At 50.0% G+C, this 17,773-nt stretch overlaps 1 protein-coding gene across 1 annotated transcript in view; it reads left to right on the forward strand.

Moving 5' to 3' along the window:
- The window catches only part of EEPD1 (endonuclease/exonuclease/phosphatase family domain containing 1), a 66,003-nt gene extending 50,771 nt beyond the window's left edge, over window positions 1-15,232 (forward strand). Inside the window, exons 3-7 of the mRNA XM_009933682.2 lie at window positions 2,737-2,847; window positions 6,287-6,421; window positions 7,734-7,866; window positions 14,436-14,630; window positions 14,739-15,232. Coding sequence (XP_009931984.2) covers window positions 2,737-2,847; window positions 6,287-6,421; window positions 7,734-7,866; window positions 14,436-14,630; window positions 14,739-14,938 — 774 coding nt within the window. The 3' untranslated portion in view covers window positions 14,939-15,232. The remainder of the gene's footprint in view (window positions 1-2,736; window positions 2,848-6,286; window positions 6,422-7,733; window positions 7,867-14,435; window positions 14,631-14,738) is intronic.
- The last annotated feature ends 2,541 nt before the right edge of the window (window positions 15,233-17,773 follow it).

Below are 17,773 nucleotides of genomic sequence, written 5' to 3' on the forward strand. Positions count from 1 at the left end.
AATGTGCATTTCCCCAGCTTTTTCCCACTGCTCTCCATTCTTTTCTAGTGTCAGTCATAAGCTTTCTTTTGTACCTGTCTCTGCTTTCGGAGGGGCTGGGAACAGCAGACGCAGGCTCCTTATCAGGGTGGACGAAGAGCAATTACATCTTTGGATCCTCCCTTCTTGGGAAGATGACGTGTTGCTGAGGAGCAACAGGGCTTGTCCCAGTTCCTGGGGTGGTGGCCCTCACTGGCGCCTTGCACGCCAGATGGGGACAGTGGGCCGGTACCTGGCACAAGGTGGGTTGACCTCTCCAGAGCACAGGTTGCTCTTTGCCTAGAGCATGCCTGGAGCCTGGTGCTGCCACGTTCCTGCTCCCTGGAAGCACCGCCTGTCCCACAAAAACCGGCACCCAGCGGCAAGAGAGACTGCGGCAGCCCCGGCGTAATACGGAGCATCCTTGCATATGAGCCCTGATGCTGTTGGTATCAGGGTACGTGCCTGAGTTTTCACTCGGTGTGTGTAGGGTTTAATGAAGCAGCTGATTGCATTTCAGGAAACTTGCAGTCAAAAAGGCTCTGGAGAAAAAGAAAAATAGAACTTTTCTCCTTAGGAGGATTTGGGGGGGAAAAAAATGTGTTGTTCTGGTTGACTGAGATTTTAGTTTTTATTTTTCTTTACCACTTGAAGATCTGCTCCTCAAAGGGACTGGCATAGCTCTAACTTAGTTTTGCAAAGAAGGAAAGGCATTTTTTTCATTCCCAATGTGGGCTAGGAGCTTGCCTGTATATTTTTACTGTATGAGGGAAAGCATCATGTTGTTTCACGCTGGGTTTTGTGGGCAGAACAACGTGATTTGAGAAATGCCCTTCTCACTTCAGCAAAAAAACATGACCCAAGCAAGCATGTTCTCACAACTTCAACATCTGTGTGCCTGTAAGCCCTGGAAAATGGGCACAGATTAAGTCGGCTGCTGTAGGCCAAGTTCTCTGCTGCTGCAGCCGTACCCAGAGCGGGCTGGTGGCTTTTTTTCTGAACTACCCGTGTAATCTTATTTGTCATTTCTTTGTTTGAGCAAAGTTAAATCAAGGCCTTAAGAAAAATAAAAAAAAAATGGAGGAAACAAAATATTCAAAGTAGTCAACTGCAGATGCTCTTTTTAATAAAGTAATGGTTTCTGCCAGATTTATTCAGCCCTGTTGTATACTTTGTGCTGGCTGGATCTTCCAGGCAGCTGCAACCCACAGATAAGTTGAGTCTTTTGTTGGGTTTTTGCTGATTTAAGTTATTTAAATGTTAGAAAACCCATCCGCCAAATTCACTCTGTTTAAAGTCATCGGAATGACATCAAGAATAACTGTTGCTGCCGTGATTTACTGTGTTTATTAGGGTAGCACCTGGCAATCGGTTCAGAGCCGAGCTCTGTCCCCAGGCCCTGCAGACACCCTGCCTGCCTCCTCGTTTAACGAACCAGCCCAGCCCCAGCGCTGCCGGAAGGTGTATAACGGACAGTAACGCGGCGTGTTGCTGCGGCGTGGTGAGCAAACAGCCCCAGCCAACCTCTGCATTTCAGAAAACTGCTTCAAAAGGTGCGCCAAGCATTTTCGCTTTGCGTGCGCAACCGCAATGACTGTCAGCCTGCCGAGGCGAGGAAGGGTTGCTGGGTTGCGGATATCGTAGGGTCATAGAATCGTAGGTTGGGAAAGACCTCTGACATCAGCAAGTGCAACCGTCGAAGACAGCACTATCTGCGAAGTCAGCGCTTGCAGCTTCCACCTCCAGGATGCTGAACTTACAGACAAGGCAGTTAGTAAAAGAGCAGGGTGCGATTTTTATTTTTGAAACAAAAGGTAAAATAAGCACGAGAGTAGCTGTCCCATCGTTTTGCTGGTCCCCACAGAGGAAACACTTGTATGCCTGCGGTTTGTCACTGTAGCTTTTCGAACTGTGTTTGGCGCGTCCCACTGCAAAGAGTCTCTGTGGACAGGAGGTTATCGTTTGCCTTCAAAATCCTTCTTCGTTAAATTGCTGCTCGATTTGGAGGGACATTCTGGATACAAGATACTGCCTGGGGATACTCTTTCACTGGAAAAACCTCTGCGCTTCAACGCCGTTTCTGCGGTGTCAGCTACAACAAAAAGGATGCGCAGTGGAAGTGCCCGTTGCTCTTCCTCAGTGATTACTGACAGGGTGTCCGTGACCCCAGCATCCCTCATCTGCTGGGCGCTGGGGCGCAGCCTCCGTAGCTCTGACCGTCTGCTTGAGCACGTAAGGGTGCCCAAGTCGGAGGAGCCCTAACTCCAAGGCGCCAGCCGCTGAGGCAGCCTGCACCCTTCCTCGGTGTCGGAGTGGAGCCATCACCCCCCGGGAGGATTCGGCAGCTGCTCGAGGAGCCCCTCACAGGGTGGGATACGGTGCGGTCAGCATCACTGGAGGAGGCACGGAGGAAACCCCTTTCCAGTCAAACAACTAGCTTTGGAGGAGAGAAAAAAAGAGAGAAACGCTCTACTCGCGGCGTTTGCGCTGAGCCATTTTAATTTTTGTTTCTCTCCAAAAAATGTCCAGTCGGGGGTGAGTCAGCGTGGGATGTGGCCCGGACCACCTCCTTTGCGAGCCTTCAGGGAGGGCAGAGAGCACAGCCTGTGCTCCACGATGTCTCTTACCAATGCCTGGCTGCATGCTTTATTTTGCACTTTTTTAAAACCCTACAAAGCTGACCTTATTTTTTTTTTTTTCCCTCTCTTTCCTCTCTAGTTTTGTATGGAGCTGAACCAGCCGACGCTGCCAAACATCCGCAAGTGGAAGGGCCCCAGAGGATGTTGGAAGGGTGTTGTTTCCGAAAAACCCTCGGGCCAGCTACACAAGGTACATTAATCCCGAAGTCTGAACTTTGCCTTTGCTTTTTTTGCGTCCCCTCTAAAAAAGGACATGTTTTGAATCCGTTTAAGGCAAAACATTTTGCAGATCTTTTCTGGCAAGGTTTACATCGCTTTGTTTTTGAAGCCGGCTCTTCCTATAGCTTTCAATTCGACGGCGCAATTGATTTTTTGGAAGAATTGTTTTCCTCGGCCTGTGGCACGCTGCTAAGGAGGAAGGTGTGTGTGCCTTCAGGGGGAGGTGCGGCACATAAAAACAGCAGAGAGAAATATAGAAGAAAGGCTGCACATTAGGACGAGGAAAGAGTCCTTGGTTTTGCCCCCGGCAGGCTGCAATACTTCTGAATGTTTTTTGTGCCAGCCAGCTGAGCTTGTTCCCGAGCACGGCACCGGCAGGCATTCGGGAGAGCTCCCCACATCCCAGTTTGCAAGTGCAGACCCCGCGGAGGGGCCGAGCAGCCCGCCATCCTCACCGGGAAGCGGAGCTTGCCTGGCACGTTCCCCCAGGTGCTCAGCGCGGGTGTGTAAGACACGCCGCGGGCTCCGTTTGCAGTCAGCACTGTGCTGTGCCCTGCTTTCCCCCGCAGCATCTTTTGCCGTGGGACTGCGTGTGTACGTACTGCAGCGAGGTGCTCATTTAGAAGGTGATGACAGCTGCTACCCTTGACAATTTTTAAGGTATAGCTACATTGTACTGGATACCACTAACGGCGCCCAAAAGCAGTCTCACCCAAGGGAAATCTCTCTTTTTCTCCTTTAAGGGTGCTAGTGAGATTTCAGAGCAAGGTCCCCCTCGGGCTCGAGCCTGTTTTGCTGCACGAGGTCGCTCGTGTGATGCCGTTATTGCAGCATGGGTGTCGTCATGGGGTGGAAGCAGGAACCGAGACCTGTCACGTAACGAATGGCGCCTAGCAGTAGGTCGGGCTGTCTGCGTGTCTTCTGAGCACCGTCGTTATTAAAGACGTGGCTGCAGTTGTATCCCGTGATCATGCTGCTTCGAATCCACATTTCCTGAATCTGGCTTTTCCAAATCTGGCTGTAGCACTGCTCACACCTGAGGCGGCTGCCGGCCTCTGATGGTTTGGGAGGTGCAGCAACTTTTGCTGCTTTTCTGAGTAAAACCCAAGAATGGCAACTGACACGAGAGAAAAAAAAATCAAAACCAACCCAAAACCCACCACCTGAGCAGCACAAGGACTGGACTCCAGCTACCACTAGGAAGACACAGAAGGTCTGAATGTGCCCAAGGTTTAACACAATTCCCATTTAATTTTGATGCAGAGTGCAAATTCCCTTCAGGAAATTTTTATTCCTGGCTGGAGTTTTTCCTTTGGGATCTCTTGTTAGGCCAGATCATTAAAACACTGAATTTAAAAAGTTGTGCAAAGTCATTGAAGTTATTCCTTCTGCTTTTTCTTTTTTTTCTAAGAATTATTAATAATTGTCTCCATTTCTGTGTTAAATGCAGTCTTTAGTCTATTTTTTCCTGAGCTGTATTTCCAATGATAACAATGAAAGTTTTGACTATGGGCTGAGTAATTAAAAATCATCATCTGCCTCGTTTTACTGGTAAGGATGTAAGGATGAATGGTTCTCAAAATTATGGGAAAAGTCTGTGGCCAACCTAAGAATAGAAACGATATCTAATGACTCTTCCTTTTAGCTGCTGTGACAGAGATCTGGCTGTGCTGGAGAACCCTCCACTAAGCCAAAAAGTCTGCTCTAGCCCTCAGGTTAGTTAATGGGTCCATCAGGTTTGAACACCGCCCACACCAGTGCAATGCAGTGCAGAAAGGCAGCGTAACCCTGAGCATGTAGCATCTTCGGCACAAGCTGATCTCGGGACTCCCTGCGGGGTGAAAGAATGCAAAATGGCAGGTGGTGCGTCAGGCTCGTGCTTCCACACATCCCGGGCGTTTGGCCTTCAACCAAGCCATGACTTTTGACGACCATCAACTGTGAGATCTGGAGCCAGGGAACAGCAAGTGGCTGTTAACAGCAGTTTTATTTTTCCACGCTTTTTCCTATAGCAGTTCTCATAGAATCATAGAATGGTTTGGGTTGGAAGGGACGTTAAAGATCGTCTGGTTCCAACCCCCCTGCCATGAGCAGGGACATCTTCCACCAGCCCAGGTTGCTCAGACCTTAGACTTCCGACTGGCAGAATAATTTTGTCACTATTTTAAAGGTGAGTTATCTAAAGGAGCTACCAAAGGATTTTAGCCAACCTTAATACTTTCTTTCAAGGCTCACAGGAAGTCAGCAGAGCAGATAATGCTTGTTTATTGCAGCTGAAATGGCAAAAAAACTCTTCCTTGCGGTGGATTTAACTATGATTTGCCAAGAGAAGAGGCTTTGAATGATACCGAGGAAAACGGTGTCTGGGTGATGGGAGGAGAGGCTGGCAGGCTTGGAGTTAGATACCACTGCTGATGCGACTCAAAATGCCAATTCCACGTCCCGAAGTAATCAAAAAAACCGACGTTGGATAATAGAAATGGGGCTGAAAGGAGCGGAGAGCTGAGCGTGAAGCGTTCGAGCTGAAAAAGCGACAGAGAATATTGACAGGGCTGAGAGGTCTAGACCAGATTCATGCCAAGAGACTGAAGGAGCCTGGATATTTCTAGCTGGCGGGTGACAGAAATCTGTGAGATGGTGTACAGCGATGGGGGAAGGAACAACTGTGTGCAGCACCGTCTGCCGCGAGCCCTAGCAGTCGCCTGGTGAGACCACGAGGCACTGGGCTCAGGGTTAGACCAACAATCCTTATTTTCCTATGGGTAATAAACTGCCTCGTTATTGACCACGCTGAGAAGAGTCCGATGCCTTGCCTGGAGTAGGAGGAGACGAGGACTGTGCCAGCCCAGACGTTTGCGTGAGAGGCGGCATCTTTGTCTTCCACTCCTGCGGCGGCCCAGGTGTAGAAGATACAACAGCTTGTTAAATCGTGGGCTGGACCAAGCAGTGCCGAAGTGACCCGGGTGTCTGATAGCCAGCGTACGGACGCGAGGGGCTGTGGGGAGCAGAGCAATGTGCGTTTCGGCTCGGCGTGCTCAGTTGCCAGTAAAGTCCATGGGGCTGCCCGGGGCACGTTCCCTCCCACATCTGGTGGGGCTTTTGGCCGGGGTGAGGTAAAGAAGCGTGTCCACCGCTTCTCTTTATCTCCTACTGATAGCCTAGGATGCTCTTTCGGCTTTATGCTTGTGCACAGCGAGTTGGGCTCCCTGCCCTCAGCAGGCCCCAAGCCCGGGTATAAACCTACATCGTCTTTTACCGCCTCTGCATATGTTGGGAGTGATGGACACCCCTGCCAGTACCAACAGTGGTACTAAACTTGTGGGCGAAAGTTTCGCCTAGAGGGCTGCATTTGGTTCGAGTGGTTTGTTTTTACCTTCTTACTACTATTCTCTTTTTTTTTTGAATTCCAGGGAGTCGAATATTCTGGCTTCCTCTGGGATACGACAGCTGGCATTGAACTGAAAGGTGCCTCATCTCAGGAGAGCACGCAGACTAATGGCAATGGGAAGCACTCGTATCCTCACCCGTATCTTGCACATTTCAAGGTAACTGCCGTTGCGCCAACGGACTCTTGCTTTTATTAAAAAAATTTGGGTAAGATGGAAAGAGACACAGTCCTGTAAAAGAATAAAATTTGCCTGAGGCTCCAACCGATCTCATTCACTGTCTCGTGGTTTGATGATAGATCAAAGCCATGCGACATACCCACGCAGGGCCTTTATGGGCATGGCAGACCACCAGAGTCAGCCCTTTCCCGTGCTCCTGTGGGAGCAGACCCTGCTGCAAGGGAGCATTTGGGCACGTGAGGGTCGGTGGATCTTCGGTGGCATCCACATGCACGGAGGGTGTGAGGGAAGTCAGCAGTCACCTTGTTCTACTTTTACCAAATTAACACGGCAAGAACAAGGTGTGTATCCAGCAGCAGCCAGCCGCAGGGCTGTGATTCTCGTCAGTGCCACAGGTTGTGAGTGGAGAGGGGTAAGTGTAGGCAGAATGGAGATGGATGGATGGATGGATGGATGGATAGATAGATAGATAGATAGATAGATGGCATAGTGCTCCTGAGGGACTTGGGTTGATCTATATTATGTTGCTGGCATACTGCAGAGTTTCCATTTTAAAGCTTTTTCACTGGGCTGAACCCATCTAAAAGAACGTGGTGCATTTTGGAAGCTGTTCTCGTGCATACGCTTGAGTGAACCTACAAGTAGAAAGAGCCCATCTCTACACAGGATGCGATGGAAGAGTCCCGTTTGGGGATCCTGATATCTCTGGTAATGCTTAGAGAGAAGTGTTAATAAAATAATTATGAATAAATAAATAATAATTAATGTTAATTAAATAATAACGTAAAGAGGTGAGTATTAGGAGCAAGTATTACTTGTGCTAAGTGAGTCTCAGGAGGCAAGCAGAAGATTGCAGGGAGCTCCTTTCAAGGTACATTAAGTTTCTTGGTTAGCCTCTGTGACAGGCCAGGGCTAATCACATGAGAGTAGTAATTAGCCCATGTAATGACCACGACGTTATTTGTAGCTTATTAACAACTGGTTTTGCATAAACTGATTTCCATAAGCAGCCGGCTTGTTTCTGCAACCGTGGCGGAAAGCAGCTGTTTGCGTATGCAAACCAGTTTCCCCAGAACTGAAAGGGCAGCAGGTTGTTGCAGAGGGAGCTGCAAAACACGTTCCCTGCCTTCCCCCAAAAACAAGACCAACCAAGACACGCCACATAGATAACGAAGTGAGTCCTAGGCGCCTGGATTTACTACCGAAAGTACTGGGAAGAGGCTCGTGGTTTTGCTCTGACCTTCTGTGCCCTGCCTGCATGGCATTGACTTCTCCTCCTTCCGCCCCCCAGGTTGGGATGAATGATCTAATGCTGGTTAACCTTCATCTGGCCTTGCCACCCTCGGCAGGAGAGAATACCGGGAAGAACCACGACAGCCACAAACTGGCAGCCTTTGCACAGACTTTGCAGGAGACTCTGAAAGGTAGGGCAGCTTTTTTCCTGCCAGCTATCGCATGCGTGCTGGCCAGTCTGTCTCATCGAAAGGAATGTTTTAAAAAATAAAATCTGTCTTGGTGCAAGTTTCACAAATATCCTCATCAGCCTCGCAATTGTCTTTACCAGTATTTGTATCTGAATGATGCATAGTGTGGCAAATGTGCTTTTCCCTTGCTCATTGTCTTATAGTCTTTCCTAATTAACACAAACCGCACAGGGGATCCGACTGGCTTTGTCACCGTTTTTTCAAATTAAGTTCCTTCTGATTTTATGCTAGCGTAGGAGTAAGTTCAGCCGAAAAAACAGACACCAGGGTAAGACCCTATTAGAAGTGCTTTGTGGAAATGACACCTACCTGATATCAGAACAAAGCTTAATGGCTTTTTTCCCCAAATAAATAGATCTGTATATTTACTTTGGGGTAATTGGAAGCACTTTGGAAAACCCAGTGCAAATCAGGAGATGGCTGTTAATGAGAGAAGAGACCAGCAACCAAATCCTGCTTTGGTACCTGGATTTAATATGCAGGACAATTGTGCTGTTTTCAGATGAGTTGCTCTGGTTTGACACCAGCATGAGGGACACCAGAATTTAGAGCTGAACTTCAGCAGTGTAATAGCCAGCTGAATTTCTTTACCTGGTTTCTGAGAATTTGCTTCTTTCTTTGAAGCTTGCAAATTAAATTCCATTTCCTACAAAGCAGAACAGCATGTTTCAGATTCTGAATGTTGCTGGTCTTGTTATGGGAACAGAAAACTCTAGCCCCCTGTTTACTGCTTAACAAAGATGCAAAAGGGTTACAAGGTTATGTGTGTGATGATTTTCAGCTTGGCCCAGTTTAGCAAGGTTGGTCACTCGGAAGCATTGAGATCCCTCTTGTATAACACGAGAGGTATTTGCAGTTTTTACGTGTGTTCTGTTGTTTTTCCTTTTGAGCTGCAAGAAGGCAGTCAGAGCTATTTTTAACTGCTACTGATTGAAGTATTTGTCCACGTACCTTGAAATTGGAAAGGATGGAAGTAAACAAAAGGATCGTTTGTTTAATCCCCGAAGGCTGAACTGAGGCACAGATAAATGTGCAGCTCTTCTGAAGTCAATGGGGTTGCATTTCCGCCGCGTCTAAATTTAGACTGTTGGTATTAGGGCTCCTCTTTATTTAATGTTTTTATTTTCATATGGTAGGCATGCTGCTGGAGCGTGCTTGTTCTTGGCTTAGGCTTTCACAAAAGAAGAGATTCAGGCTCCTCTGAACTTGTGGGATGCAGGTCTTGTTTTGTAAACAAACGGTAGCGCACACGTGTCACTTTGTAGTACTGAGTTACCCCGCCAAAATCAATGTCATGCTTAAAATTACCGCTATCCTTCAATTTCTTCCAGATCAGTCCATAAAATATGAGCAACAAGAACTGATTAGTCTGTGAGTACTGCAGTGAATTTGAGTTTCTGCTCCCATTTTGCTAACAGGCGCCTGCTCTGTTACCTTTCATTCTTACGAAGAGGCATGTCAGCATCTGAGGAAATCTGGTCACTACCCACAGTCTCCCATAATGCAGAGCCGTAGTGTCCCCATATTTCTCCCACCAAACGAGTGGGTGCCGGTTCCTTTTTTGCCTCTGTCTTTCATTTCAGCAGTACTGGAGAGACACGGTGGCTTACTGCTGCTCGTAGCTAGCTCTCTGCAGCAGCCCTTCCGCCTGCTCTCAAGCACTCCTCATAGAATCACAGAATCGCAGAACGTTAGCGGTTGGAAGGGACCTCTGTGGGTCATCTAGTCCAACCCCCCTGCCGAAGCAGAGTCTCCTAGAGCAGGCTGCACAGGACCTTGTCCAGGCAGGTCTTGAATATCTCCAGAGAAGAAGACTCCGCAACCTCCTTGGGCAGCCTGTTCCAGTGCTCCGTCACCCTCAGAGGGAAGAAGTTCTTCCTCATGTTCAGACGGAACTTCGTCTGCTTCAGTTTGTGCCCATTTCCCCTTGTCCTGGTGCTGGGCACCACTGTAAAGAGTCTGGCCCCATCCTCCTGACACCCACCCTTCAGATATTTATAAGCATTTATTAGGTCCCCTCTCAGCCTTCTCTTCTTCAGGCTGGACAAGCCCAGCTCCCTCAGCCTCTCCTCGTAGGAGAGATGCTCCAGCGCCCTCATCATCCTCATAGCCCCGCGCTGGACTCTCTCCAGTAGCTCCTCATCCTTCTTGAAGTGGGGAGCCCAGAACTGGACACAGTACTTAGCAAGACATCTCAGTACTGGGAGCACATCATCCCCTCCCGCACAGCTCCGGGGTCCCTCAGCTGCTGCTCTCGCTCCTGTTCGTCTTCAGTGTGGTGACCATGGGTGGCACACAGACGCTATTCTGAATGTGCTGGTAGTGCATGGATGGTGGGAGCAGGGCGGTGGCTTAGTCGTCTTCTCCTGTCCAGGTTGGACATATTCCACGGTTTACCTGCGCATCAGGCAATAAGCTTAGGAGACCTTTGAGAGGTGGTAGGGACCCTCTTAGCAGATGATGTACTGTCACAACCTTCTCATCATCTGCTTCTCGCTCTCTCCAGGAAGGATGTGGGGGTTTAAGGGTCAGTTTAATTCACGAGGGCACTCGTTCGGGGCATGGGAAAGTCAGGGAGAGTGTCCTACAGGTGCCTCTTCGGACTGCCACGGAGCAAAGGAGAGTTTCCCGGTTCCTGCAGGAAAGCAGATGTCAACACTGCAGACTTTCTGCAGGCACGGGAGGTCCCTCGGGTGATTGTGCTGGCACGCTGGTGCTCAGCCGCGGTGGCACAGGGCTGCGTTGAGGCAGCGCTTTGGTTTGCTGGCCCAGAGCCACCCGCAGATGCTGCTTAAAAGCCGCGGGTGCTTCAGTGGGTTTGCAGATGCACTGGCAAACAGAGCGGACTTTCTGCTCACCTAAAGAGCTGTCTGTCGAGAAGGGCAGGGCTGCTTTGAGCCTGGTGGGACTGACTGTGCGTGGGAGCACCCTGAGAGGTAATGGGACACGTGCCCGTCTGCCACCGTGTCCCAGCAGACAAGGTTCTGGGTCCCCATGGGACAGTGTAATCTGTCAGAGGGACCTGTGCAGCCAGAGCTGGGTTGGAGAGGAAGTGCTTGCTGATGCAGCCTGCGGGAAGAGGAGGAGGACCAGACTGCATCGGCTGAGGAGCCTCTGGCTCAGGCAGCTCTGCTGCCCAGCCCGGAGGAGGAGCGAGCCCTGCCAGCCTCAGACTCTCGTCCCATCCAAAAGAGGAAAATGCTCTGCTCCCTGCCTCGGCCGAGGGGCCCCAGGGCAACCGGTTAGGCATGGCCATGCTCCTGGGAGGATCCAGGCAGGCTTGCTTCCTTCCCTCCCTTCCTCCCACTGCTTGGTGTCTGTCGGGGTCTCAGGAGGCGGACGGGACACGAAACTGCTGTGCTGTCACGCCTGGCGTTGCTGTCGCAGGAGCTGGCTGAGGCAGGAGCAGGGCTGAGAGTGAGCCAGGACAAGGGAGGATGGAGTTGGTGGTTATCTAGAGAGCTGCTGTTGCCTGCTTTTCCTGCTTAGTGCAGGGCTGCCTGGCCTTTTCCCCAGCGCTGCTCAGTCATGGGGAGCCCCAGAAGCTCCTGCGAGAGGGGACCAGAAGCAATCCTTTCCCTCCCATGGAAAATAGGGTTTCAGCTTCTTTAACGTTCCCCAGCCTATTCCCTCTCTCAACTTTATGCTGCATTATGATTTTATGCTTAGTTATTCTGCATGCAGAAGTTTAAACAGGTGAAGGATACGGTGATTCCCTTCCTGGGCATGCCGCAGGCTGACTTCTTACCTCCTTCCGAGCACACATCCAGGCGCTGGGTCTTTTACCCTCTGCTATTTCAAAACTGTCCAGAACGGAGCAGTCAGTTAAAATTTTCACTTGTAAGTATGTTTTTTTCATAGGTTTTTCTTGTAAGGGAAATTGAGGATTTGCTGAAAGAAGTGCGAATATTTTAAGAATGGAATGGAATGGAATGGAATGTATTTTGCGCGGGATGGAGATACTGCTGTTAAGATCCCTGCCTTTCTGGCGCTTTTAAACACCACCCCCAAAGGATGCGCTCCAGAGGTTTCTGTGATGGCCTTTCCCCACTTATCTCGCTGAGCTGAAAGCACAGAAGGAGCCGAGTGCTGCCTGGGCCATTAAGCAAGCATTAGTCCTGAAGGACCGAGATGGCGCGGTCGCATTTCAGGCTTCCTGGTCCTGCCAAGCGAGGGATCTTGGGTTTTTGCGATGAGATGTCTGCAAATCTGCCAGCTCCCAGCAAGCACTAGCATCCTATTAGACAAGCGCTGATTTTTCTTTTGGGTTCTGATGGAGCTTAAAATAGCTCAGGTTCAGATTTGGGTTTTTTGTTTCTGTTAAAGGTGGGAAGGCCTCTGTCATGAAGACTTTATAGAATAATATTGAAACCTCATGCCATTTCCAATATGATTTGTGACCTGCAAAGGGCAGAGAAACCACAAATAGTTGCACTAGCTTTTCATCGCCTCTCTGCATCCTAGCAAGTAGCATGTTTTGAAGTATTTGCTTTTGTAAGTCATACACTGTGTCTCGCTGCTCTTGTGCCCTTTCCCAATTAATCTTTCATGCAGTGCAAGACCGGAGTGGAATAGATTTTGTCACTGAACTTGCGCTCCCTCTCCTGGCTAGCTACTTCTACAGCAACAGCACAAAACCAGGAGGTTTATCCGTGATCACTAGGTATGACAGAGCAATCCATCCGTCCAGGAAGGAAGAAGCTTACAGGCTCTGGTAGTTCTCTTCTCTGAAGTCAGCTTTGAGATAACTTTTGGTGCTTTTGTGCCTTCTTTTAGCATCTTCCTCCTTCTGCAGTACCAAGTGGTAACTCAGCAACATCTCTGATCTGCTATCAGCATTCTTCAGTTCGTCCTGTCAGACATTTCTGGCAGTGGTTTGAGATGAGCACTGGGGTGTGTGCCTTGTCCTCTCACCCCAGCGCACAGCTGGGATGTCTCCGTCCTGCACCTGGGAAGGAACAACCCCATGCACCAGTACAGGCTTGGGGCAGACCTGCTGGAGAGCAGCTCTGCGGAGAGGGACCCGGGGGTGCTGGTGGACAACAGGTTAACCATGAGCCAGCAGTGTGCCCTGGCTGCCAAGAAGGCCAATGGGATCCTGGGGTGCATTAGGAGGAGTGTGGCCAGCAGGTCGAGGGAGGTTCTCCTTCCCCTCTACACTGCCCTGATGAGGCCCCATCTGGAGTACTGTGTCCAGTTCTGGGCTCCTCAGTTCAAGAAAGATGAGGAGCTACTGGAGAGAGTCCAGCGCAGGGCTACGAGGATGGTGAGGGGACTGGAGCATCTCCCCTATGAGGAGAGGTTGAGGGAACTGGGCTTGTTCAGCCTGAAGAAGAGAAGGCTGAGAGGGGACCTTATAAATGCTTATAAATATCTCAAGGGTGGGTGTCAGGAGGATGGGGCCAAGCTCTTTTCAGTGGTGCCCAGCGACAGGACAAGGGGCAATGGGCACAAACTGAGGCACAGGAAGTTCCGTCTGAACATGAGGAAGAACTTCTTCCCTCTGAGGGTGATGGAGCACTGGAACAGGCTGCCCAGGGAGGTTGCGGAGTCTCCTTCTCTGGAGATATTCAAGACCCGCCTGGACAAGGTCCTGTGCAACCTGCTGTAGGTGACCCTGCTTCGGCAGGAGGGTTGGACTAGATGATCCCCAGAAGTCCCTTCCAACCCCGAACATTCTGTGATTCTGTGATATGAAATGAGGGTCCAGAGTTCCTTTTCTCACTTCGTTCAGGTTGGAAATAAAATGTAACTAAGGTCATTTTCTGTTCACATGCAGACAGGATTTTTTATGAGCATTTCAAGTTGTTCCCTTTGTTTGTTTGAAAATCCAGCCCTGGCCAAAATGTAAGGCATCTCAGGTTCGTCAGTCTCCCTTCAGTCAGCCAGGCAAAGGAAAGCTTCTGTAGTCAGGGAGTGTCCATGTGGTTTGTGAACTCATCAGGCTTGCCGTCAGGCTTGCAGGCTCCTCCTCGGGCTTGTTCCTCGGGATTTCATAAATGCAGAGGGTTAGAACGAGCACTGCACTTTTGGGACTCTGGTATATAGCAGCATAAGGCTGTGTCTTCCTGAGAGCCTCACAAAAGTGTGCTTGACTCTTACAGCAAATCTATGCAAAGATAATGTCAGGAGAAGTTAAAGCCAATATGAGTTTCTTGCAGAAAAAGAAAAAACATCAGCTTACAAAGTGACAGATTTCTAAAAATCTCTGAGACCAGAACTGTTTATCTTTCAGTTCGTTCATAATAGTGAATAGCCAGCAAAGGACACCAGTATAAATCAGATGATATGTCAAAACTGGCTGTTTTTTATTGTCAGGAAGAGAATGGTGGTGAGTAAATAGTCAGTGAAAAAGGCTTTAAACAGTATTTCGTTCAGGATTTCCAAGTAAAGGCAGCTTTGCTACTTAGTATTTGTATTTCTCCTCCTCCCATTTATCCTCTCTCCCTCTTGTACTTAAGCAATGGATGCCATTCCTCCCATGCATTTCTATTTTTCCTGTTTTCTAGGAGAAAAAGACGTGATCATCCTCGGGGATTTTAACCAGGCCCCGGACAGCAGTGACCACGACATCCTGAGGAAGGAGAAGTTCCATCACCTGGTCCCTTCCAGCACCTTCACCAACATCAGCACGAAGAACCCACAAGGGTCCAAGTCGCTGGATAACATCTGGATCAGTCGGAGCTTGAAAAAGGTTTTCACAGGTAGAGTAGCTTCTTAGTGAGGTGATGTAACCTTCAGTTGCATTAGCCACATGTGACAAATTCGGGCAGCATTACTTACATTTTTCTCTGTGATTCTTTTTCGTGCAGGCCACTGGGCTGTTGTGCGAGAAGGTCTGACAAACCCCTGGATCCCTGATAACTGGTCCTGGGGTGGGGTGGCTTCGGACCACTGCCCCGTGCTCGCTGAATTTTACCTGGAAAAGGACTGGAGCAGGAAGGAGGTGACGCGGAACGGGAACGGGGTGACGGTTGAACGCAACGACTCCCACGCCAAGCACGAACGATGACGTGAACTTGAGGGTTGCCTCTTCGGCTCCCCAGGGAGGAGCTGAAGGCTCTGCTTGCTCATGGCTCAGCGGTGGAGCAGGACTGCCTCCCCTTCTCCCTCCTTCCCGCTCTCCTCCCCGCACCTCGAGAGCGTCAGCACTTCATTTTGGTGGCCCTGGCTTTGTGCCCCTCCTGGACAGTTGCAGGGTGTCTCACAGCAGCGGAGCAATCTGCAGCTTTTTCTGGGGACATTTCCATGCCTGGAGGTTTGGATGGGAATTGTACAGAAAATAAAGTGTACTTTTAATACTGTACAGGATCTTGGCTAAAATGCAGCTGAGTAGGGCCGTGAGGGCGAGGGGGGAGTGACGGTTATTTTCCTTTGCCTCCTCGTAAATTGAGGGAGTAAGAGAGGCCCCAAAAACAACGACACCGTGGAAATTCTTGGCAAGTTGCAAATGCCATTCAGCACTTGCAAAAGCTGCCAGAGCTGGTCCCTACGTGACCTGAAACAAGGTCGGAGTGGTCCGTCCGGCTCAGCCCGGAGAGGCCCTGTTCCTCCCCAGCCCCACGTGGATGCCTCTTGTCCTTCCCTTCCTCTCTGCTTAGGCTCCTGGCAGGGTGCATTTTGCCCCAGAAGAGCTTCCTGGAGCTTGGCTTCGGCTTTGTATTGGGCGTGCAGCATTTGGTGTTGGTTTTTTCCTGTGCGCCGGCCCTGAGGAGCTGGGAAACCACCAGCTTGTCCCTCTGCAGAGTCTGGTCCACTTCTCCGGTGCCCCTTGCTGTGCTGCGTGTTGGGGATCTCGCAGGAACAGCCGTTGTCCTCTGGCCCTGCAGCTGGCATCAAAGAGGAGATGTAGCCCTGAGTCTTCGGCGAGGAGTCGGTGTTCTGAGCAGGGCTCTGCGTCGGCGAGAAACAGGTCGTACATCGGTGGGAGGTCTGTAGACGAGCCCACATTCGCGTGATCACCGCAAAGCCGGTCGCACGTGTTGCACCGACCTCTGCCCATCGATTTTTTAGGGGGTTTCAGTTTCTCCTTCTGGAACATGAGGCCGTTATGCATCACTTTCCTGAGCTTCATCGCTGCATAAGCCTGGTCCAGGCACCGCAACAGGGAGTCTGAATACAGTGTGTGGTCTTCATCCACGTGGCAGGGATGGGGGCTGCTTCTCAGGAGGTTTGTTTCTGTGCGTGTCCTGGGTGGGGAGGACTTCAGTCAGCAGGCTGCCACGACAACGCCAGGGGTGGGGCATTAGCTTTGCCACCTACATAAAATTTTTCAAGTAGCAATTAATAAATAGTGACCTAGAAGGGAAACATGAAAGGACTGGAAAAAGCAATTCAGCATCTGCAAAAGAAATAGGTGGAGCGTGAAAGGCGCTGAGCTGCCCCGCTAGCCCAGCGCTGTCTGCTCCGGCTGCAGCTGACCACACGCTTTGCTGTGGAGTGGAGAGGAAAGCTCTCTGGCACGACTCGCTGGGCTGTAAAGGGAAAGCTGCTCCTGGCAGCGGAGCCACACCAAAGTAGATGGTGTAACTGAGGGGTTTAGAGCAAAACAGTATCAGATTCTTGTAGCATTTTCATTACTTTAACTTTCTTAAATATCGCCTCGTTTCAGGTAGCAACAACTGAATAAATTCACATGCAGTGAATTAACACACATGGTAGAATATTTCAGACAGCTTTTCTGACTAAACCTGGAGGAAGGTGGAACAGTCTGGGTGTGACTCTCAGGCCGAGGGAGGTTTCACTAACGTTTCAAGAGGTGAAGTGAATGACCAGGAGTTCAGAGCATCAGACCAAAAATTTATCTCTATTTGCTCAGCATTCCCTGTTGAAAATGGGAGCTGCAGGCCTTTGTCCCTGGTCATTAATGAGGCCAGCAGGAGAGCGTGGCTCCAGCTTTCATTCTGGATCCTCGCTGCTGCTGCTTTGTCCTTTTGCACCAGACACAATTTTGCTGCCCCTCCCGCCCCCCTTATTTTGAGCGGCACCAAATCCCCCAAGGAACTCTTACTGGACAACTGCAAACTATAGAGGAGGAAGCAGTAGAGTTGCCTTAGTCAAATGAATGTGACATGAGGCGAGCAGCAGTAAAATTCCCAAGAACACACTCACTCTCTTGTACCAACTAGGGTTTGGTGGTGTTTCCCTGCTATAGATATGTTTGGAGGCTGAAGTGACTGTATAGCTCTAGAAATAGTACTTGAAGGGGCCAGATCCCATTTAATCTGCTGCAGGTGTGAATCACTGCAGAGGCACTAAAGCCCAGAGAAGCACCTGCAGTCTCCTGTGCGGGTGGTGGTCTGCAAGCAGCAGTGCCCACAGTTACAGGAGGGGCCCTTGCTTTGGCTGATGAGTTGCTGATTAGCATGGGCTGCTGGTTGGGGGAAACGAGCTGAACCCTCCTCGTAACCCATGTGTGAGATGTAGGGAAGGTTAATGAGGCTGGTCTGTAGCCCTGAGGTTGCTCAGCCCAGCGTGCTGGGAGGAAGCAGTGAGTTCTGGAAAGGTGATTATTTGGTGAATAGAAAGATGCCTTGGAGTAAGATGGGTCCTACAGGGTCAGAAGCAGGGGGACAGAGGAGTTTCGTACCTACTGGTGGAGCTCTGCCTTGCATGGAGCATAAGGGTGAGGTATGTGCCTGGTTACTTCATGTTTGGGATCAGCAGTGCCTGACTGTCTTGATGGTTTCCTTGGTTTTGAAAAGCTTACTTTGCTTTCTGTGCGTGACGTCCATGGAGGCTGATGAGGTGGTTGTGAGCCTGATGGATTATGGAGTTCCTCAGAGCGTTTGTCACGTTACGGTGGTTCAGATGCTGAAGCAGTGGCCGGCTTCCTCCTGCGACTGAA

The sequence above is a fragment of the Opisthocomus hoazin genome, chromosome 4, assembly GCF_030867145.1.
Source record: "Opisthocomus hoazin isolate bOpiHoa1 chromosome 4, bOpiHoa1.hap1, whole genome shotgun sequence".
NCBI lineage: Eukaryota > Metazoa > Chordata > Aves > Opisthocomiformes > Opisthocomidae > Opisthocomus > Opisthocomus hoazin.